The following is a 24,434-nucleotide window of genomic DNA, read 5'->3' as shown; positions in this document are numbered from 1 at the left end:
CATTTCCCTCTAAAAAAGAAAAATACTACTATCTTGATTTCACAGCAGGCCTGTAAGGAGAAATGTAAGACATGGATGGAATGGTAACTGGGCACCCTAAGCATTTAGAATACAATGAAATTGTATTTGTGTGAACATGCAAGTGTGATTTGCCAATAGAACACTGCAAAAGCATGAGTCCTAAAAGCTGTCATAGGCACATCTCCAGCACTCACACAATGAGTGGGCAGAGGAGAGTTTCAGCTAGGTTCCATATGGAAGGAAGATCAAGACCAGATGCAGCTGAAATGTGAATGGAGGAGCCACACAGAGATGTAGCATCATATAACTGGGATTACATGGGGCAGCTCCAATGTTGCTGGCTCCCCTGCTACATCCTATTGGTAAAGATTTATAGACAAATATATTAACTGGGCCCTGAGAAAAAACATTTCAGATTCTAAACATCCCAGTCTTTATGAAGGAATAAAGGAAGCAGTTGCAGAGCTACAGTCACAGAGATTCAGTTTATAACAATGAATATGTAATTGCACTATTTGTACCAAATGCAAAAAATAAATCACAAAATGCCAGCTTTCTCCATGTGGAGATTCATTTAACAGGCATCTAGATAAGTACATATTTGCTGTTAATAAACTTTTTGTGCTTTTTCTCTGCACTAGCATTGTAAGGAGTGGAAACTATGAAGTTCAGAGCTCTAAGCATATGGAATTTTCCAGGTCACATGTTAAACCAAGTGCAGGACTGCACTGGGCAGAGAACACTGAAAGGAAAAAAACCCTGAATTCTAACCATATGCTTTGAAATGAAACAATATGCTCATTCTGTTACAGCTGAAAACTTTTCTAACTGCTTTATGGTTAGCAGTAATAAAAAGGGAAAGTAATCTTGAGGCAGAATTTACTGTCAAGTAGCAAATAATTACAGCAATGAGAATAGCCAATGTATGTATGGCAAGCATGATGCAATACAGTATTGATTGAGTTATACCATTTCCATCATTATATTCACTAGTGTACTTATACAAGGACAAAAAACTGACAGGAATTAAAATAAGTGGGGCTTGGATCTTTTTTTTTTTTAAGTATTCCATGCTAAGACTTCCATCTTTGAGAGGATCATGAAAAATAACTTCTACTAACTGGACTATGATCAGTAGCAGAGAAGTAGGACTATTCAAGACCTTAACATTTAATTCCACACTCAGAAAAGAAAAAAATCCCACACAGAAAATAGGGTCAGGCTAGTGCTGGGAACACACCTTGGAGAGGCATCCACAGCTGCATTGTATCAGCCCCATCCATGATCCAAAATCCACTGCAGAGGCAGCCCCCTTTGCCACTGACAGAGCTAGACACATCCCTTCAAAAAACCACCACGTTCCTCTGCTTATCTGATTACAGCCATTGCCTTTAAATAGCCAGAATTTCTCCAGGTTAGAAATTATCATTGGTTTCTAGCAATTGAAGACAGTCCACAAAATTAATTAATTGTACTAAAATACAAACTTGCTCTTCCTACTAAACTGTGCTTTTTGGGGAGGTGATTTAGGTTGCTTTTGACAATCATAAATGCAAACAAGAACAATAAAAAGAGAATAAGAGAGATTAAAATCCTTTCAGGTCTCAGATTCTGTGCTTGGTGTGGCATCTGGGATTATTTCTGTAATATAATATTGGGACTTTTCTGTTGCTGTGTTGTTTATATCACGACTGTAGATTCCCCACATATTCTGCAGACAAATTTTGCATTGGCTTTTCACAACAACATCCTAGAATCACTTTGCTTTAGATGTTTCTCTTTACATGAGTAAATTTATGAAATTATATTCAGCAGTATTTAGAATGTCATTTTAAACTTAATGAAAACATCTACAAACAAAAGTCAGAATTTGTTTTCATGGAATAAAACCCATAAGAGTCTTAACAGTATGGGCTCAGGCTATGACAGCAATGTCCCAAATTACTTGAGAAATAACTCTTCACTCCAGAGGTTGAAGGTTTTTGTGTCTAAACTGACCACAGCACTGTGTGCATTCCAAGGTCAGGTAGTTTGAGGTCTTTTGTCTCTTCAGTCTCAACCTGATTTGAAGGCAGGGAAGCGACCTTAGAACATAAAATGGGCTTCATTTTAGTACTGTAGCATTGCACAAGATAAGCCATCCCTGGAAAGAATTTGACAGAGCCCTTGGAGTTAAAAGAAATTCTTTTTTTTAATCTCATGCTGTATGTTAAGAAAAAGTCTTCACACTTGTCAAGAGTGTCAAGCTTGATCTGATGCAATAGATAATTTTCTACATGCATCCTGAAAGCAGCACCCAGACATGGCTTTTTCCAGAACAAGGGTGTGTGGTTTTGGGGAGAGAATTCCAGACTAAAGCTCTGGTCTACAGCTACAGGCATAAACCTCTGGCTGGAGCTTCAGTATGCTGCAGGTAAGTATTGAAGGCCCCGGGCAGCTTTTAGGATGTGACATAGCCATGGATCCATCAGATCTATAAGGCCTGTTTTAGGGATGGTGTTTGGTTCCCAGTTCAAAAAGTACTTTTTACTACTACTTTTCTGAGATCTTTGTACTAGAATTTGAGTCAGATTTGGCCTATGACAGAAGAAAAGCTAGAAATGAATAAAAGTAAAGGGTAAGATCTGACTAACCTCAGAGCTGAACAAGTGACCTCAACCCTCTGAATTAAGGGATGGCTTATGATTGTAGTAGCTTGTATGACAGAAGCAAAGCCTGCAGAATCTAACATACAATTTTGCACTTCAAAACAATCTAATGGCATGGCCATTTACCAGATATTCCACTGTCTCCCTCGGAAAAACATATAATCAGGAAGCAACAGAATTCAGACTTCCACCATTCTTCTGGGCACTAATACCCGACAAGAACTGGCACTTGCCAATTGGCTTCCTCTCTAATTTTTGAGGACGTTTATGGTAAAGGAGACAGAACCAGGGGAAAGAGAGAAGGCGACTGAAGCTCAGGGGAGACGTCTACAAGAAGAGTGACTGGAAACACAGACGGGAGATGCGATGGCCATGTACAGGACGGTCATTTCGGTATTTTTGCGCTCGGCAGCGCTGCCTGGGGAGCCGCCCCGGGCCGTGCAGCCCAACTCGTGCCAGAGCGGGGCAGGAGCCGCTCCCCGGCCGCGCCCCCGCTGCCTCCGCCCCGGCCGCGCCCGCCCGGCCCCGCTGCGCCCGCAGCCAATGGCGCTCGGCGGGGCGGCCGCTGCGGCGGCGGCGAGCGCAGGGAGGGAGCGGGCAGCGCTCCGCCGCTCCGGGCACTGCTCCTGCCTGCCAGCGGCGGCCCCGCGGAGCCTGCAGCATGGACTCGGACTCGGCGGAGCTCAGCGAAGGCGAGCTGGTCTCGCCCGCAGGTAAGCGCCGGCCGCGGGCTCCGGTCCCTTCCCGTGCGCTGCTCCCGGGTCCCCGTGCCGTGAGGCGGCTCCGGGCAGCGCTGCCAGGCTGAGGGCACAGGGCAGCGCCATCCCCGCTCTCGGGTCCCCGTGCCGTGAGGCGGCTCCGGGCAGCGCCATCCCCGCTGCCGCGGCCCCGGCGGAGCCGAGCATCGCCCCCGGTCCGGCCGCGCTGCCGCGGCTCTCGGGCACGGACCGCGGGCTCGGGGCTGCGCTCCGCTGCGCCCGGGGTGCGGGAGAGCTGCCCCAAGGGCTGTGCCCTGACAGCTGATTGAATCGCGGTGCTGCCGCTAGCTGATGCTTCATACCCAGGGGCTGCAAAGTTTTCGGGGGTTTGGCTATTCCGCTGTGGCTCCGGGAGCACCGCGCGTACCCAAGGGGGGCCGCCCCCGTCCGGAGCCGAGCCCCCGGCATGCTGGGCTTTTGTTTTCAAGTCTTAACTTGTCACAAGAACCATGCTGTTGGGTTGCTGCAACCCGCATAGTTCTTGGATGAGACAGAAGGAAAAAAAATTAAAAACCTCTCCTGCCTTTTCCAAACGTTCCCGTTCTTGTGGCTTACGCGAAACAAATTATGGGCTATGCGCCGTAGGCAAAGGCCGTCCCGCACACATGGTAAAACCGGGGACAACAAACTCGTGTGAAACACACAGAGATGGGTTCGCTCTGCCGGCACAGCACGTGGCCCCGAGATGCGCTGTCACCTCCCGGCCACAGCTCTGGGTGCCCGAGCCTTGGGGCAACGGGGGTATCACCCTGCCCGCAGCAGAGCGGGCTGCGGGGGTGTCACACACACGGAGACACAGAGACAGGACCGGGCTGCAGGGGTGTCACACACACACACAGACAGACAGGACCGGGCTGCAGGGGTGTCACACACACAGACAGACAGACAGACAGGACCGGGCTGCAGGGGTGTCACACACACGGAGACACAGAGACAGGACCGGGCTGCAGGGGTGTCACACAGACAGACAGACAGACAGGACCGGGCTGCAGGGGTGTCACACAGACAGACAGACAGAGACAGGACCGGGCTGCGGGGGTGTCACACACACACACAGACAGACAGGACCGGGCTGCAGGGGTGTCACACACACAGACAGACAGACAGGACCGGGCTGCAGGGGTGTCACACACACGGAGACACAGAGACAGGACCGGGCTGCAGGGGTGTCACACACACACAGACACAGAGACAGGACCGGGCTGCAGGGGTGTCACACACACACACACAGACAGACAGGACCGGGCTGCAGGGGTGTCACACACACACAGACAGCCTTGGGCTGCAGGGGTGTCACACACACAGAGACAGGACCGGGCTGCAGGGGTGTCACACACACACAGACAGCCTTGGGATGCAGGAGTGTCACACACACACAGACAGGACCAGGCTGCAGGGGTGTCACACACAGGACCGGGCTGCAGGGGTGTCACACACACACAGACAGCCTTGGGCTGCAGGAGTGTCACACACACACAGACAGGACCGGGCTGCAGGGGTGTCACACACGCGGCTGGCACCTGACAGATGCTGGGGCTGTCACTGGCACCAGGTGCAGAAGGAACCTGTTTGACCTCCAGCTTCCCACAGTGAAAGTCATAGACAGCCTTCTCTGAAGACATTTAACTGGCATCAGATGCAAGTGCAATTGGAATGATGCCTGAAATAGTGCCAGTGATCATAATAAATCCAAACACAAAGTTGCTGTGTTATGTTATTAGATATTTGAGAAAAATCTTCTCACCATGACCAGTCCAGTTTGGACATGTACTTCATGCCAGCTAACACCCTCCTGCATCCTCAAAAAGAAGAATTTGAGCACCAATGTTCTAACTACAAAGGCAGAAAAGCACATTTTTTTTAATAGTTCACCTGTCCTATTAATACAGCAGTGATAAACAACAGTAGGAAGTCATAAGATAAACGTGTTTTCTAGTCTCCCAGCAGAACATTTCATAGCGTAATCTGAAATCTAATTCTGTTTTAAATATAGGGGTATTTACTCCTGATATCTTGCTTTGTTTTTCTTACTTGAGATCTAAAGAATTAAAGAAGACCAGCAACAGGTCACAGAGCTCCTTATATTCACAGAGCTCTGGTAGACTGAGCTTACTTGCAAAGACCACCAACAGCTATAATTTTTCATCCAAACAAATCTTCCAAGCCATGCATGAAGAGCAAGTTACAAACATTACATTTATAGACAAATTAATGTAATAGAGCTCCTGCCAACAATTTACTCCTGTTCTGAATAGGAATTTCTTTTAAATAAATTAAAATAACTATGCTCAGAGATTGCCATAAGTGGTTTTCATGTCATCACTTGCTAGCTGCCAAGAGTTGATGCTCATCAGTCTCCTTTCCTCTTTTCTATTCCTCCTTTGTTCCATTTAAGAGAAGAAAAATCTGGTATTTTGGCCATACATGGCAGATGCCTATGCAGTAGAATAAAATTGGAATAGAGAGAAAACTTGGATGTTTTGTCTTACCCAGCTGCAATTTTTTTTTCCTGCACTAAAGAATTACATGTTCTTTGTATCCCCCACCGTCTTCTGAAAAAGAGATATTTTTGCTAGATTTCCTTGGGTGTTTTTTCTGTTCTCTGCCATATGTGTAGTGCAGCCTCTCTCTGTACGTGGGTGTTCAGTCAGGCTGTCAGTCACTGCTGCAGGCACAGCAGCTGAGGGGCTCAGTGTGGGGCTCAGCCACCCCCTCGCCCACCCCACAGCTCATAGGGCAAGCACAGTGTCTTGGAGGAAAATTTGGGATGAAGTCCTGCTGCTGGTTTGATTTTGGACATTGATTTTAGTACAGCTAGAATTGTGCACTGAAGCTGACAGCAGCCCAGTGTTCAGCTTGCTCTCCTCATTACCAGTCCTCACACTTGCCCAGGCTTCAGCTGGCACAGCTCGAGCTCCCTGCAGGCACTGCTGAGCCTGGCCCATGCCTGAGCCCCCTGGGATGCAGAGTGCTTCATCTCCAGGGCTCCACCACGCTGATGCAGCACAGATGTTTTAAGCACAGCCCAATTCAGGGATTGTGCTGCTCGTGCAGTGCTCCCCCAGCCCTTTGTCCTGTCCCAGTGAGTGGCACCCTTGCCATTCCTGGGCTCACAGGGGTGTGCAGGAGGATACCTAGTGCCCCTCACCATCTGCCATACACACAGGGCTTCCAAGAACCTGCTGGAGTCTTGCTCCAACATCCCAGCAGCCTCTTAGCTTTAATAGCCCTCTTCAAACTTGAGTCTCAAGGAGGCAGAAATACTTTTTCTGTATTTATTCTGAACATGTTGTCACAATAGCATCTTCATATTCATATGGTGCAAACAAAAGACTCCTTATATGTGAGCAGCGCAAGATGTCAGCTGTACTTTAAAGCAAACAAACAGAAAAACCACCACACCTCTAACAACATCCAGCTCTACAGCCTTGGCTCCCACAAGCCTCCCACACCCATCTATTACTGCTCTGCACTTGGGGTGTCTAGAGGGTCAGAAAGCTTTGGTTTTCAAACATGGTTACTCATGAGACAGACTCCTATTAAACCATTAAACAGGTCTTCATGATTCTGAAAAAATTATGTATTCTGGTGCAAAAGAAGAAAGCTACATGCTTACTAGCTAATGAAATTTCTAGCTTTACTGTTGAGGTGACTAGTCACATTCTTTTTCTTGTCCTACAGAAGAGCTTTTGAGAACTGAACAGGTAATCTTAAAATAGAACATTGTTCTCACTTTTTAATGTCCACCTATTGAGAGGTTGGGTTTCAAAAAAGCCCTTTTCAATAGAGTAATGGTCTCCTTTCCCTCAACTCTTTCATAGTCATCCTGCCACATGAAAGAATGATCCTCCATGTCATCTTTCAGAGTAACATTTCACAGAAATTCAGGTCATCACCAACAGAAATGATTTCACAGTGGGTTTGGAAATTCTGCATGTAGGAGAGTAAAGGTGTGAGACCTTCATTTGGTGTGCCTTGTCCTAGGTTCCCTGGCTGAAACAGGCAGGAATTTGGCCATGTAGCTCTTATCTGCACTGATTTCAGCCTTCATACAAGCCACTAAGTCACAGCATGGATTTCCATATTTGTTTTGATGGAGCTGTTATGTTACAATAGTAACATAAGATAACCAGAGGCTAAATTGCCTGCATGGCCTCTGAAACAATACAGATTATCCTCATGAAGTTTAACATTCTGTGGAGAACAAACTGTTGCTGGTCCCTTCTCTGGCTTTCCTTCCACAGAAGTCAAAAGATGTTTGGCCTAGAAAAGAGCAGCTTGTACCCAAGTAAAGCTCTAAATTGGTGGCAGGGGTTTGGGTTTTTGGGGTTTTTAAGAATTGACAGTGCGAAGCCTACAGCTTTGTATAATGGCAAGCATAACAAGATGAAGGGGACCTTATCACCAGACTTGTGTCCATAAGGGTAATGGGACCCTGATTATTACTTCAGTACATCTTCAACAGAGCCAACATCTTACCCTGGAACTCTTAGCACAAAAAAAATGGTAATGCATTTAAAATTACTTGATAAATTATCTGAGCTTTCCCCTGGACAATAAATATATACTTGGTAAAAAACCCAACAGATTTAAACATTATTTACTGGTGAAAATGACCTCTACAGACATGAATAATTTTTCTAGAGCTGCACTATTATTTGATTTGCAATGCTCAGCGAGTAATTTTTTCTGCAAATTATTTATCATGTTATGCGAACTATCTGTAGTTCTGTGATGTTAATCTTTGAAGCCTGTTATATATTTTAATCACTGTTTTACAGAGTTAATGCCATTCAAGTGTTAATATATTCTTGTAAATACAAAATTAATTAGAAAGTGTAATGAGGACATTTAAGATTTATTATTTGAGGCATCAGTAACATGCTTATGTGACATATAGTGCAAGTAAGCCTTGTTTAACCTTTTGCTCTATCACACACACATTTGAAAAACAGAGCCTTTGCCCCAAGGAATACTTGTGTGAAGGAGGAGGGGTTTGGTTTACCAAAGCCTTGTTTTGATTCTACATAGAATGTTCCAAAGATAAACAATAATATTTATTAGACTTCAGACAAGCCAGAAGAAATAGTAGATAACATGTTCTAGGTATGAAAACTAGAAAAATATTTTGGAAGCAAAGAATTTTTATGAAGTTCTTTGAAGCAACTATCTAATAAAGGCTCTCCCTTTGCTTTCTGCTGGACAACAAAGGAAAACAGAGCTAATTAAAAAAGAGATGGACAGACAACAGACATGAGCTAACATGCCATGGGACCTGTGCACCAGACTGTTACAGAGCCTCTGCATCACCCTGCAAACTGAGACAGGTCCAGCTCTGTCTGCCAAGAGAGTGGGCAAGAGATGCTTTGGGATGAGCAGGCAGCAGCAGCCAGGGCAAGGATGTGAGCCAAGAGCCTGGCTGGATGAATTTTTTCTTTTAGTGTTCCCTCCAGGAATCACCTGGGCTGCTGATTTGCATGCAGAGCCCTCATTAGCACAGCAGCTGCCAGTCAGGGAGTCTTGTCCAGCAGGGGAAAAAAAAAAAAAAAAAAGGAGTAAAAACTTTAAAGGGAAAAAATTCTAATCACACAGTAAGGATAGTAAAGACCATGAATAATTCCACTTTTGTCAAATTGAATTGACACCTTGGACAAACAATAATTCACTTGAACAAGTCAGTTTGTTATGGGTTCTGTTCTTAAAATCAAGTGGAAATATGAACTTCATGAAGCACTGGATCGAAGCCCAAGATCGCCTGCCTGTGCAAGATCATGATCAAGCTGTTCCCCCACCTGAAATTTTGGGGCTGCTAGCAGTCAGTCAGCAGGAAGCCTCCAATCTCTAATACGTGGGTATGGACAAGGAATTTATGATGGCATATTAAACTCATAACTAGGAATATGAAGCAATTGCTGCCACACAGCAATTATTGGCCATTCCTGTCTGCCTTGTCAAAGGTCTGGGATGAGACTGACTTCTATTTAAAGTGATATTTTGGCAGTAAGGAGTGACCTGTACAAAGGAATGAGTGCACTGCCTCAAAAAACTTACACTTCCCCTTTGAAGAAATAAATCTTTTAGCCTTTCATCTTCTCTACAGCAAAGACTAAAAAGTCATGGTGGGAAGAGTATGTCACCTTATTTAGCTGGTAACAGGGCAATCAAGCTATAAATCCCAGGTAAAAAGGACAACAGTGTGCCAGACACATGAGAGAGTTTTCCTGAAAACTCTGAGACCTTTGGTACTTGCATTCTACCCACAGCATCAGCCTTAGGGTGACAGGCCCTCCCAGGAAGGCAGGAGAACCCTGTAACTTTGAGACCTCACTGTTTTATCTGGTAAACTAAGCAGGAGCTGGCTGTGAGCCCAAGCAGTGGTACACAATCCTCTAAACTGTTTATCTATTAATACTCCTCCTGGCACTGTTTCAGCCCATGCTAGATAGCCTCCCACTAAATGTCCTGGCATGAGACAGAGGATAACAGTGGCCAGTATGAATTAAACAACATTTGGAGTGTGGGAAAGAATTCAGCCTGTATCCAGATGGCAGGACAATGCATGGACAAAAGGGTCTGTGCTGGTGTATTTACAGACATCCTGTGGTCAGAGCAGGCTGCAGAGGTTCTTCACTCTTGCTGTGGCCTCTGATGCTCAGGGCTGTCCAGGCTGCTCAGGGACCCTGCTCAGGGCAGCTTCCCTGGGCTCAGACCTGGGTTTGGAGCCTTGCCCAATTAAAAGTGTGTTATTTGCTGTTTGCCTGCAGAAATCTTTGCCAGTTACATTATGGGAGGTCGTTTCATGGGCTGACAAGTGCAGCTGGAGGAGATTCATGGGAGGCTGAGACTTGCTGCAATAACTACAACTTTATAGCCAAGCCTCAAACATCAACTTGAGGAGCCAAGCTGAGCTCAGATATGGGCTGGTAGCCAGTGAGTTTTTCTGCTCTTTAAGGCAGACATCTTTAACAAAATAGGCTGGGAAAGGGCAAGAGTCACTTGGATGTCCTTTCAGGGTCACTAATCCCTCCTTGGTACAGATGCTGGTTTATGTCAGGTTTGAGCAGTTGGCTCTGCTCTGTTTCTGCAGAGGAACAGGCTGACCAGTCCCTCTGTACAGGTGTAGGTTTTGGCTGACATCTGTTGATATAACAACACAAAACAGGGCAGGAAGGTTATGCCATCTATGAAACAAACACTTCACCATTCTCCTAGGTCTTCTGACTAGTGCTAGCTTAATATGAAAGGCAATCTTCTGAAACACTAATAGTACAAGTTAGCATAATACCTCACTTATCACCAGCTCGTTCCTGGCATTAACTTTGTTTATCCAAGCAGTTTGTGTTGCAGGAAAAACTAATACATTCTTCAAAGAGAGAATTTAACTCTATTATTGTGTTTGTGCTTCCTTTCCAAATAATTTTCCATTTACTTCTAGAGCCTATAGTTTACATGGTCAAATCACTGACAGATGCAGATCAAACAAATACAGGTTTCTTTAGACTTTTCAAGTCAGTTATCTTAATTAAAAAAACGAAAAATAACCCTATCTTTCAGATTATTTTTTCAACAAAAGCTCTGTGCCATATAGTGTTATGCCAGGTGACTATCTGCAGCTCTCGTTTACTTGCATTTAATTTTAGAGTTGTGTTTTTGTGCATCATTTCCCTCTGACTCCCAGAAGTGAGAAGGAAGTAGGCTAAAGGTATCAAGAATGACCTTCATGTTCACTTCAAAGCAGGTTATAGTTGGTACCTCACTATTTTTATACATTATTAATCATCTCCACTGCTAGGAAGGAATGTTTACTCGTAGATACAAAAGTAATCAGTACAGTCATTATGATGCACAGCTACTGGATTAATTAGAAAGTGATAAAGAATTGGTGAGGAAAAATATTAACTGGAATTACAGGTTTAAGAATGGGATAAAAAAGTTCAAGCCTAAGTATACATAAAAACCACTTGCACAAATTTTATACAGTGCCAGTGTCCCCTTCTTATCCCTTTGGACTGACCAGTGCTCTTTAAATACACCAGGGTCTGTATACCTGAGAGGAAGTTTCTGTTCAGTGATGAAAACCTCACCTGTATCAGAAATTTCTGGTGTATGGATCTAGCCTGACCTCAGCTGAGGTTTCTGTGGCTTCTCTTACCTACATTTGTTTTTAAGAGTCTATTTCTATACCAGTTCTTAAAGGTCAGATTATCCTGCATAAGAAGGATGTAATACTTTCCATCCTTGGGGCAGATACAGCCCCAAGAGAGTTTGCTCCTGCCTGCACTCCTGTCCATTCCTCTCCTCCAAATCAAAAACCCACAACCAAATGCAAAAGCAACAACAAGAAACGAAAACAACCACCCCAAACCCCCAGACCTGTACACTCATCCAAAACAGTCACCACTGGCATTTCTCTGTAGAGCACTTCCCCTTACAGAAATCATACAGAACTGATGGGAAGCCAAGAACAAATTGTCTCAAGGACAGATGAATACCAATGTTTTCCACAACTCCATGATTTAACTTCGTAGTTTGGATTAAATCAGATGCCAGAGGGTTTAAAGCAGTCCCGAGACTGAGTAGTTAATCAGCTGGCATCTGTTTATCCTCCAGACCTGGATATCTCCTGCAGTTCTGAGGCCAAACTGTGAGCTAGGGCTCTTAACTAGTTGCTGTCGTTCACTTTTGCACAACTTTCTCTTAAACTTGCTGATTTTACTCCATGCTAGGAGTTTGAAAGCCTAGAAAGTTGGGGACAGACAGAAAATAGACACATTCAGTGTTATGTTGCCACACACTTGTGCTGGTATAAATGGATGTTTCCACTCCATCAGGAGCAGGACAGGGAGGACAGGCAGAAACTCCTCCTGCTTTGAGGAAAGGCACAGGGACAGAGCAAGGAAGGGCTAAAGTTTCTTTCAAGCACCCTTGCTTGGACTGCCCCTGCCACCAGAGGCTAAGGCCCTTGCAGGAAGGCAGGCACCCACATTTTGGCTATATTCTCCGTTTCCTAACCTCTAGAATACTTTTAAATTCTCTCTTTTCCTATCCACCCTCATATCTTACACTAACAATTTGTGTCCATTCTCCAGATACCCACATCTTCCTAGCACTTGACTGATTTCTCACTTCTGTATCCCAGCCAATATGCTGTTCCCCCTCAAGCCTCAAAGCTTCAAGTATTGATCTGATTTTTCTTCCTTAACTCATTTCTTCTCAAATGCTCTTTGGTTTATGATTTCTACCACTAAAAGAAGAGAATAAATGCTGTTAGGTTATATTTGAAGAAAGGGGAAATTGATGGAAGTAAGATATTGACTTGGCATTGTAATTAAAGGTTCTAGAAACAGGAACTAACATGCTTCTTCTAGCAAACAAAAAATACAGACAGTGGGCTTCCAAGTGGGATCAGGAAAGTTAAATTGATTTTGAAATACTGAAACAGGTAGCTGCAATATTTTCCAGAAAATGAGAATAGCATCTTCACAGATAGCAAGGGCTTCCCAGCTATTTCCAGAATGCATTCCTGAATGAACAACTCCCTGAAGAAACAGTATATCCTCACCCCTCTCAGTTCAAATAGTTGGGCTTGAAGAGCAGGTCCAGGGTAGAATTGCATCTGTCACCAGACACAGCAGCCTGTGACTGGCACTGATCAAAGGAGGTCAGAGGAGGACACTGTTTTCTACTGATAGAGCTTAACTACCAGGAATAAAGGAAACCAGAGCCTTGCCATTTTGCAGAGCTTTGTGTAGAATCACAGCACGCAGATCTCCCTCACACAAGGTAACAAGTTTATATTTATTACAAAGTGACAATATACTTTCATTCAAAAAATATTAGAAGAGAATTCACAGAAATTGCTCGGAAAGTAATCAGAAGCTTTAAACAACTGTGAAAGCAAAATACACTTCTGTAAACTAAACTCATCTTCACTTGGGACAAGAATGTCTATTTCAATTTTCTTCTGCCAATAAGACCAGGATGAGAGCACAGGAATGCACTGAGGGAGGCTTCAGGGTAAGGGCTGAAGCACAGGGATTGCCAAGTGGGTACAGCCTCACCAGAGCACCAGCACAGTGCCACATCCACCCTTCCACTCTGCTACTGACTGGCCTGAGCTAATTCAAACTAAAATTTGGAGGTCAGCAGCCACCCTGACTCTCAGGTTTCCTCTCCCATCACTGGGGAAGAGAAACAAGGTGCCCAGAAGCAGGGTCCCCATCTCCCACCACAGCATCTCTCTCTGGATTGCTGGCTCTGTCCAAGCCATGTCCCCACATGTCCTGGGTCAGCAGCACCCCGTGAGTGACCAGAGAGGGACAGAGTCCTGCCTGGCAGGCAGGGAGGGCACAGCTCTGCCCTCCCCGTTGGCCTGGCACAGGGCAGCAGGACAATCTCCCATCCTGCAGCCAGAACCTGTTTCAGATTGCCCAGGGCTGTGTGTGCCTTTGCCATCCATGGCTGCAGGGTGGGTACAGTTGCCCTGCTCTGTCTGAGCTCTCTGTATTTACCTGCCAGGACCCGCTGAGGGAAGCGATGCCTTAGCAACAGCTGAGTAGTATTAAAGAACAGACATGTGACATGTAGGAAGAGAATTTAGGGTGATGGTGGGGGAGAGATTATTCAGTGTTTTCCATATTTTGGTATAACAGAATTAAATTTCCTTGAAGTTACAGCAGTCAATGACAAGCAGAAGTGTGCACGTGGAACACCTCTGGCTGAGCACTGAAATAAAGCATGACTAGACATAGCAAATAACCCATGCAGACTGCAAGGGGTTGTTTAAAAATAATTATATACTTGTCACTGAAGAAGCTTTTCTATATTTATAATCCCTTTTTCCTTGTAGCCTCCTCTGATGGCATTCAGATAGCATGCACGCCATTATGTTAAACAACCAATTCTGGAATACTTCCCTTCTTTCCTCTCTTTTGCAGGCATTAAGGCAGTAGTTACACTTCTTATGGGCATTATTTTAGGGACAGTTAAGGCCTATACTTAGTCACTTCATCACTGACTAAAATATAATCTCTGCTCATATGCCATTAAAGAGATTGAAAACAAATCTTTAAATAAGTACTTAGCTTGCTTTTAAAGCAATGTGGTTTCTTTACTATGATAAAGTGATAAAAATACATATGAGATCATAAAGCTCACAGTAATCTTGTTGCTGAAGAAGTTTTACAGCTATCTACTTGAATTCATTTGGTTTGAAGCTTGCCTTGGTCTAGCATTTTTTGAGGTGAAAACATTTTTTATACAAACAGCATGTGATAGAATATAACTCAGCTTTTTTATACATATGTAAAGTGGACAAAAAAGATTTTCCCTTAGTAAGGAAATGCTATATATAGAAGGAAATCTGAAGACTTTCAAGTCATAGACTTCAGGAGGTTTGTTAGCACCATCCCCAGGGAGGCAGGAGGACAAACAATAAAAAAGCAATTTCCTGCACAGGAACATACAGAACATCATAAACACCTAGTAAAGAGAACAGTGTTGGGCAGAGTGGAAGTCATTTATCCTGCTGGCTCACGTTTTTCACTCTGCTAATCATCATTCCCTCTTACCATCAATGGGAGCTGCACACACACCAGTAGGTAACACCGAGTTCTAAATATTCTTAATAAATGTCACAACCTGAATAAACCAGAGAAGGTGTAGCCTCCACAGCTCTTGAGATGTATAGTGTGGAATAACAGTTCTGGGGAAGAAAGAACGCTACAGGGTGTGATTGTGCCATCAGAACCGCAGAGGCAGCGGGGACAGAGCAGTCTCTGCCCTCCAGAGCTGCCCCAGGCACACCATGGCCAGGAAACTGCATCCCTAGGGAGTCACAGTGCTGCTGCTGCTGAGGGAAAAATCCTGCATGCAGACCCTCTGCAACTGCTCCCCAGCCCTTGAGGGTGGCAGACCTGGATTGTGGTAGGAGTTGGTCCAGATGCTCTTACTCGATTTTTTCCTTCTCTTTTTCTTTTTAGCAGACACACCACAAAGGAGTTAATATGAACACAAACATACAAAATTGGTATTTAAAGTTACTTTCACTTGGGCTCACAGACACACAGCTTTCATGGTGACAAAGGGGAACCAGAAGCTTGTCTGTAGCAAATGAAAATTAACCCTGGGACAGTGCTGCCCGAGCCATTGAAAGCAGGGGACTGGTTCTGCAGTAGCAGCTATTTAGGTGGAGCAGACATCACAGAAGAAATGTTAGATGGCTGCACTGAAAGGGTTTAGGAAGTGCAGGATGTGCATGGATGTGTCAGATTTCAACAGATGGATTACTGATTTGGGGTTTATGTAATTCAGAGATGTTCTAACTCAGGGACAGACATGCAGAGTAACAGGAATGGCAGTACTTGAGAAGCTTTGCCATGTTTTCACATGCTTATTTGGAAAAAAGATTGAAAGAAAATAGCCAAATAAGTTTTTCCTTCATAAAAAGAACCCCAAACACATACACAAAAATCCAAACAACAACAACAACAAAAAACACCAAAAAACCCCCAAAAAACCTATAGTGGCAGGAATCCTTTCTTTGTGTGACACCCCAGTTAGGTTTGTGCACTAATAACACTGTATTCATCTTAAACCAATTTAGTACATTGTAAAAGGCATCTGTAAGCTGTATATCTTTCAAAATACACCTTGCAGCTTTAGGTTTCTGTTAAATAACACCTTCCTGAATTTCAAAACAAATAAAACTGGAAATTTAAGGACACTGTAAATATACTGGGCTAATTTCTTTGTGCAACCTCCCATATGATAACTTTGCAAAATCTGGTGGATAAAGTGCTGGGCTGTCAGCAGGATCTTAATGACAGCCTTAAGCAAGTTTTTCAGTTGTGTCTATTTCTCCTCCCATTCCTGGTCTTTGTCTGTTTTTACCTTCACTATTTTTAGATGAGGAATGTCTTCCATTACTCTTGTGCAGTAAGAACCCTGAGGTGTTTTATGAAAAGGATGTAAATACTAATATCAATGCAGGGCATGGTCCCTCATGATACTTTTATAGGTCTATTATCAGAGGCCTTCTTTCCCTACCAGAGAAAAAATCTGCACTTCTGCAGTTCACACATCATCTCAAATGTGAAAGATGCATATGCATTCAACAAGGACTTTCAGTTATGACAAAGACTGCAGTTTGTACACTACTTTATCTTAACCAGACTTGACTTTTTGTCACATTAATCAGGTGATTGAAATAATTATTTTCAATAAACAGTGCTACTGCATATCATAAGACAAAGGAATGTTACAAGCAAAAGTAGAAAATTCATATTTTTATCAGTTGAGCTAAAGGGAGCACACATTTCCCCCCCCCATTTTCCCATTTGTTTCTGATTCCAACTGTTTTGCTTTCTGGCAGTGAAAATATGTTTGGAATCAAACTAGACCCCACAATTTGAAGTTATCCTGTGTTACTTTGTTTTGCTTTTCCCTTAAATATATTCTTTCTGAAATGAGGAAAGCCATTCACCCAGAGAGAATTTACCAGAAGGAGTTTGGCAGCATTATCCTGCTGGTGTATTCTTTGATACAAGTCTTTGCAAGGTGGGATCAAGCACAAACAAAAAGATCCTGATGAAGTGATTGGACAGAGGCCTTCCTGCCTGGCCTTTGTGCACACACCATGGTGTAACACTCCAGCATCCATGAGGAACCTGCTGGAAGCCACAGGGAAAAGTTCTCCCACCTCACAGAGAGCACTACCTGCTTTGCAGCCCAACTTTCAGATCTTGCACATAAAGGAGTTTGTGTGGACTCCACATTGATAACCCACCTACACAATCCTCTCCTCAAGAGGTGCTTGCTGCCAAGCTCCCTTGTGTGCAGGCCGAGGAACATGGACATTTTCCAGTCCTGTCTGTTAAGGCTTCCCTGCAGGAAGCTGGCTTCCTAGGGTGTGAATTTGTGCTTTAAAACCATCTGCCCAACGCTGCTTCATCTCAGGCAGTGCCTTAGTGCAAGAAACAGTAAGTCCTGTTCAAAGGTCACAGGGCCTGGTAACCTGGCACTAACCCTCAAATTCTGCAGAGCCAGGTGAAATACAACAAACCTGGCCTGAAATACAACAAACTCCAAAGTCAGCTCCAGCCAAAACACAGCTTTTCATTAACAGAGCTCTGAGAGTCACCTTGCCTGTAGAAACACAGGTTGAACACTTCCTAGTAAGCAGCTGTAGTGGATAATGTTATTGTCATTCTCTCACTTCTCAAGATCAGTTTATTTGACCTAGAAATGAAATGGTGGCAAGAGAACATTTTCCACCCTCACACATAGTGGAGGAATGCTGAGCCCTGTTAATGCACAGGGGGATCAGTGTCTGCTGGAGAGACAAGAGGCACCCAGCAGGTTTGCAGCCAGGGAGATTCAGCCTGACTTTGGGAAAATCAGAGTTACAACCACTGAGCAGGAACCTTGGCCTTTAGGAACAGATCAGACAACTATCTCTGCTAGGCTGTTAGCCTTATCAGAGAAAGGAATGGATTAGATGATTTATATAAAGTTTCATTTCCTTCACCCCCAGGTTTCTATGGCACTGGAGCAGTACACAGCCGTTCACAGCCTTAGCTCAGTGATGTAAACAATCATTTTCTACATCAAACCTGACTCACTTTCCATGTGAGCCCACAGAATAAACTTTGCCAAAACTCATTCCTTAACTCCATCTCATTTGAACACTGATAGTCTTTTATATAAAGCCTCCAATGGTTCTGGAGGGTACAATTCCTTCAGTTCACAGCTGTGTAAATTACCCCATCCTAACATCAGCCAAACAGCCCCTGCCAGCTACACCTCATTCAGTGATCAGTTACCTAATGACATTGCAGGTGATTTTTAACACAAGCATTGCTTTCCAAGGTGTAAATGCAGACAGTTCAGTTGCAGAGGCTCATAAAGACAGAGCTGAAAAAACAATTAAAAAAAACAACCCAACATACTCAAATATCCCGATCCTCCAATCTGCAGCAGCCAAAAACCATAGATGGCATTGAGCCATGAGATCAGGTGCACCCCATGCTGTCAGAACACTTTCCCAACCCATTCTCATCTCCCCAGACTGATTCCTGCCAGCATCACCTCGGGTACTGCTGCAGCAAGGCACTGCCCCGGAGCCTGGCTTGGCCTCACCTGTCTGGGAGCCAATGTCCCTGCAGGAGCCAGGTGCAGCCACCTGCTGGGCCAGCTGGCTTTGGAAGCAGCAAAAGAGCCAGTCCAAATCATCACAGCTTGTACCTGGTGGTCTGTCAATAACATTTATACTTCCATGCCCTATAGCCACTATTGACACCTCATGGCAAACCTCTCCCTCTTCATTAATAGCAAAATTTATCACCCATAGGTAGTTGTAGATGCAACTTGACTAATGCCTACTAGAAACACTTCTGTGGGTATAAGTTACAGCTGGAAAAAAAGGAAGGTGGGTTTTAATCAAAAAGACACCATCTACCCCCAGCCTGCAAACTGATTATACATTGATTCAGAGCTCAACAGTGCAGTGAGGCCAGGAGACAAATACCAAGTGTAGGTGCTGAGGAGCAGACACACTTTCTGTCAAACTGGACAGGTAATTTTATACATTAAACATCTGGGGTTTTTATTTTAATCTTGTTATAACACAGCTATATATAGCAGGAAAGAAAAGAGTCTTACTAAAGTAGACCTGTTCCTGAAGTGACCTAAGATAGACTAAACACACCATCTGTCTTGGGAATCTGATTTTTAACCAGAAATAAAAAGGAATGTTAGAACCTATGAGTTATAGTTAGCCTTAATCCTTATTTCATAGTGCTCTAACTTTTCCCTGGAAAAATGTAAACAGACTGAAAGAGGGGGAGGAGAGAAAAAAAAAAGGTTTTCTGAAGTTTTATTGCCTCGAGGGAAGACAAGGGGGAAAGTCATTTTTCCTCTCAAGGAGAGAGCTGCAAAGTCTCTCTGAGCTGTACAAGAAAAGCACATCAGAGCAAAATTACTGAAGTGCAATGCACAAACAACATTACTATAACAAAGTGATTGGCATCATGGTATCATGTTCAGCCATGCTGCTACCAGAAATAAACTTATCAAGCCTTGATGATATTCATTTGAGTATTAAAGGAGATACATGTTCATTGCTCTTCTAGATGAAAATAAAATACCTCAACAGAAAGCAGCTAAAATGATAATAGAACAGTATTCCCAAGGACCATGTCAACTTGCTCTACAAGAAAATACCCTTTCTGTGAACTCCTCTTGAGTATGGAGAGTGTGCTTATTTATACTGATTAATCCAATAGTTTCCTCTCTTTGTTTCAGACTACTAATTAATATCTCTGCTTTAAAAAGCAACAAACCAACCAACAAAAAAAAAAAAAGCCAAAACCAAGCACAACAAAAAAGAAAACCACACAATCTAAACAAGCAAAAATCCAAACATTGCCAAACCAGGTTTCCTTTTAAAGTCAGAGAGTGAAGAGGTGTCCTTTAAACCCATAGTCAGACTGGCTGGTGGAGGTGTTACCACACACAGTACCAGAGGAATTGACTCCTTGGTTCTTGCAGAACTTTGCCAAATGCCCTATCAATGTATGACTAAAGAACTGTAATGTCAGATTGCTACATTTAACTTCTTCCAGCAAAAACAATGAAAAGCTTACACAAGTACTTGGATCCCTTCCCAGTTCTAGGAGACAGTGAAACAAACCTACAGCAGCCATGCAGGCAGCCCCAGGTTCCACCTGTCCCTGCTGCCACAGCAGCAAAAAGGAGCACAAAGCCCTGCCCTATGCAGACTGGGGCACTGTGACAAGGCCACCCTCTCACAGAGGTTTTGCCTGCCCAAGAACTGTTGGGCAGAGCAGTGCCCAGGTGGGACCAGGGCTCCTTCTAGCCCAGCACACCAGCACTAACAGCAGCAAAACCCCAAACAACAACTGAGTACATTGTGATACCAGCAAAGCAATTTCTCACAACAAACAGCCCCAAGCAAGAAGACAAAGAACCAGGAGCTGCTCACTCACCTTGCAAGCTGTGTGTCCCATACTCCAGCCTCCACAGCCACCTTCTCCCCCAGCCTTCCCTGCAGGAATAACCCCCTCCCCTGCTTCTCCCACATTTGTAGCCCCAGGTGCAGCTGCTCAGGGCAGCCCTGGCTCTGCTGATGAGAAACACCTGGTGCCAGGGGGGACAGCACCACCATGCTGGGGTCAGGCTCTGTCCCAGGAAGGTGCCACTGCAGAAGGGCTGGCAGGTGCCCCATTCCCTCCTGGCACCCCTGCTCTGCCCTTGGTGAGTTTGCCATCACAGGCTGAGCACAGTGGTGGTGCAGACACTGGAGTTCTGCATCTGTTGTATTTGCTCCACTGAAGGAAGGAATGATGAATCTGACTCCGTGTTCTCAGAAGGCTAATTTATTATTTTAAGATACTGTATTATATTAAAGGATACTATACTAAACTAAACTAAAGAATACAGAAAGGCAACTTACACAATGGTAAAAAGACAATAATGAAAACTCCTGGCTCTCTCCAGAGTCCCAACACAGCTTGGCCCTGACTGGCCAATGAGTGAAAACAACTCACACCTGAATCCAATGAAACAATCACCTGTAAACAATCTCCAAACACATTCCAGAGGAGCAAAACACAGGAGAAGCAAATGAGATAATAATTATTTCCCTTTTCTCTGAGGCTTCTCAACTTCCCAGGAGAAAAATCCTGGGCGAAGGGATTTTTCCAGAAAATGTGAGTGCCACATGCATCCTGCAGGGGTTGTGCCCCCCAGGTGACCCATGAGACCCCCATGAGATGAGTTCTTGCCTCAAGCTCATCCCTTCCAGGGCAGCTTTCCCAGCTGCCAGGGCTGGGAGCGTTACCACGTGTGTCTCCCATGGCTGCACGTTCTGTGTGCCTCGGACACATAATCCAAAATGTGGGCACCTGCATCATCTGAGTTTGAGCCATCAGTTTTTGTCCTACTTTGGTACTTCAAAGTCTGTTTTTTGGTTTTCTACTTCAGTCATTCCTGTGTTCAAAAGCAGAATATAAATAGGATCACAGAAACCAATCTTCCATTTCTTCCAGAGTAAAAATTAAATCTGCACTTTTGACATCATCATGTGGAAGTAGCAATCACAGAGTAGAACTACATAGCAAGTCATAAAAGGATTCATCAAATATTAAAGGAATTTGATTTTTAATTGGACTTTCAGTGGTCAGACTTTTTTTAATTCTGTCAATAGTTTTGAAAAGCATTGACAGAATTGTCTTGCAGTATAAAGTTGGTTAATACATAAAATAAGTCTCTTCAGATCAGAGTCAGGCAATTTAAATGCTCAAAATACCTTATTAGGATTATGAGGAAAACCATAATGACCTACTACCAATTTGCCACTAATAAAATAGATTTTTGTTTATTGTGTAACATTGAAGCAAGGCCTAACCTTGCAGCTTTAGTTTGGTAGAACTCCCATCAAGTGAGGAATTAGTGCTAGACATAAGTCATCATGTGGGAATAATGCAGGAAATATTTTTCTAATTAAGCCTTACAAGGTTTTTTTTTGGAGTAGCACTGGGGAAGTTAATGCTTACCTGTCATCATGGACTGGGAAAACACACTGTCAAGAGCCTAAAAGGGACATAGCACTGAAGTAGGGAAATGGAAATTTAAAATTAATTTACTGTCCCACTTGTAGGTTAGTCTAGGTGGAAGTTCTCAATCTGGAAATGATGTTATTTGGGTCTCTGTCTCACATCCTTTACCATATCTTTCATGGTTGCTAAGAAACAGCAGCATTACAGCAGAGTAATCATTGGTACTTCAGTGTAAATTGTGGTTAATTAGCTGGTGTGTGAAGTGGGATCCCTGCCATGAGCAGAAAGAGACACCGTTCATGTTTAAAAGCACAAACCAACACCACTGACAGGCTGAGGATTCCTTCTCAATCAAAATGTTCAAATGCTAAAAAGCTTTGGAAAGTTGACATTTCCTGGAGTGGTTCGTAATACATGGGAAGGATAAAGGAATCATGATTAGCTGTGTCCCAAAATCTGTCCTTTTGCAGGCCTTAATGAAAATTCTCAGCTTGAGTGTCAAATCCAATGGGTACAAACAAGGCTGATGTGATCAGATAAATTAAAACAAAAGGAATTTGTTTTCTGACATGGATAACATATACAGCAGGAAAAGGGTTGCAGCTTAGGAGAAGGTGGGAAGTAAAAGATGCTACTGGGATTTTTTAGAAGACTTGAAAGTATAATTTTATGTGGAATTTTTTTGGGACTAAAATGTTTAGAATACACAAAATAACTGATTATCCTTGTCTTCTGTATTTCTTATTTACCCAAACAAGGGTAAACATCATATTCTTGAACAGAAATCAGTCTTGGCTGTGTCATTTGCCAGGGAATTTTCTAATTAGTGCCTTTGTTGTAGTCAAACAATCTTGTCATTTGATTTCCAAACAGGAGTGAAAATTTGATATTTCATTAGGAAAGAACAATGAACAAGTGCCTGATACGTGAAGTTCAGGGCAGATCTGTCATTCTCTTTCTAGCAAATTTGACATAGCAGTGAGATTGTTTTTTAACTAAGTCAAGTAAGAGAATTTTAAACACCTCAGAAACTGATTGCTGTGAAAGCATTTTTTCAGTACAATTTTACATAATATAAAATTTTCTTAAGTTCTGCTTGGAGAGGAAAAGAATATTTTGCTTCAGTGTCTTTTCTCATTTCTTTTCCAAAAATGGATATAATGGAGAGACATTTCTAAGACAAGTGCAATGAACTTCTCAGTTCTTACTGAGCAGAGACTCTGACAGACTATCTAGGTGCCAAGTGTTAGCATTAATAACCATCTCAGTCTATGCTCTGTTAGACAGCCTTCATTTTAGTAGTTATTTTAAGAGCCAAAATGCTTTGTGTGATGGTTTATTAAGCAGGATATACACTGCAAACAAAAAGATATTTGTGTTCATTATGCTTTGAGAGCCTTCAAATTACAAAAATGTAGAAAATATGTTTTAGATCTTTATAAGTTAAAAATGTCTATTTTTGTGTGTGTTGCTATTTCCAGACTAGGATTCAAAAGTTATTACTCTGATTTTTTCTAAAGCTTCTATTTTCCTTCCTCTCCCTGATGGTAGAAAGAGTCATACATCTTGTAACAAATCAATGTTTATTTCATTTTGCTACTGATTGGGATGTCAGAGGGCTTTTAAGATGTATTGTAAATAAATAGTTTGAGTGAGGCCACATTGGCTGTGTCCCAGAGGAGAAGCTATGGTAATTTTTAGAGCAGCCCAGTGTTATTTTGGACATGAGCTGAACAACCAGCTGTTGTCACTGGGGCAGAAAGAGGTTAAAGCAGGGGAGGATGCAGCCTGACCCAGGAGAGGAGGATAATGAAATGAGTGAACTGAGCAGAACTCGGGGTGGAAGTGGGATAAAACTTCCCTTTCTCCCACTCTTTCATCTGTTGATCCCAGCTCAGACTGTGAAATTCATATGGGTAAAAAAGAGACCCATAAGATGCACTTCAATAAGGACCTAAAGAATGTCTATCGCTGGGTGGTACTGCTGTGCCCAGAAAACTTGGGCTCCTGAAGCCAACCAAAGAAATCTTTATTGAAAACAGCAGACAGGTCTGTAAGGGCCAATCCCTTAAGGGACAGGAACATGGCTGGGCAATTCCACTCTGTGGGAAGGAGAGTGTGTCTCAAGCCCCACTCCACCTGCAGAACTGCTGCACGTTGTTCCTGGGATGCTCTTGGAGAGGCTGGTGGAGATGCAGACATGTGACAAACAGATTTGGCTTCCCAAATCCTCTGGCTGAAGCTCCTGAGTGTGGCATGGGCAGCAAGAGCCTCTGTTGCAGCATCTGAGCTGTCCCAGCAGAAAGGGAGGAGCTGGCAGGACTGCAGACCCTGGGCAAGGGCTGCAATCCTGCATTCCCAGTGGCAGGCTCTGGCACATCTCTGTGCTCCAGTGTTTCAGCTTTCAAAGGAAGCTTTTGGGAAAAGGC

At 43.6% G+C, this 24,434-nt stretch overlaps 1 protein-coding gene across 1 annotated transcript in view; it reads left to right on the top strand.

The window, feature by feature from the left end:
• The first annotated feature begins 3,015 nt into the window (after positions 1–3,015).
• Positions 3,016–24,434, top strand: part of TNFAIP8L3 (TNF alpha induced protein 8 like 3) — a 44,977-nt gene continuing 23,558 nt past the window's right edge. The window contains exon 1 of the mRNA XM_036389718.2: positions 3,016–3,382. Coding sequence (XP_036245611.2) covers positions 3,031–3,382 — 352 coding nt within the window. The 5' untranslated portion in view covers positions 3,016–3,030. The remainder of the gene's footprint in view (positions 3,383–24,434) is intronic.

The sequence above is a fragment of the Molothrus ater genome, chromosome 13 (assembly GCF_012460135.2).
Source record: "Molothrus ater isolate BHLD 08-10-18 breed brown headed cowbird chromosome 13, BPBGC_Mater_1.1, whole genome shotgun sequence".
NCBI classification, from domain to species: Eukaryota; Metazoa; Chordata; class Aves; order Passeriformes; family Icteridae; genus Molothrus; species Molothrus ater.
This window is presented reverse-complemented; position numbering and strand designations above follow the sequence as displayed.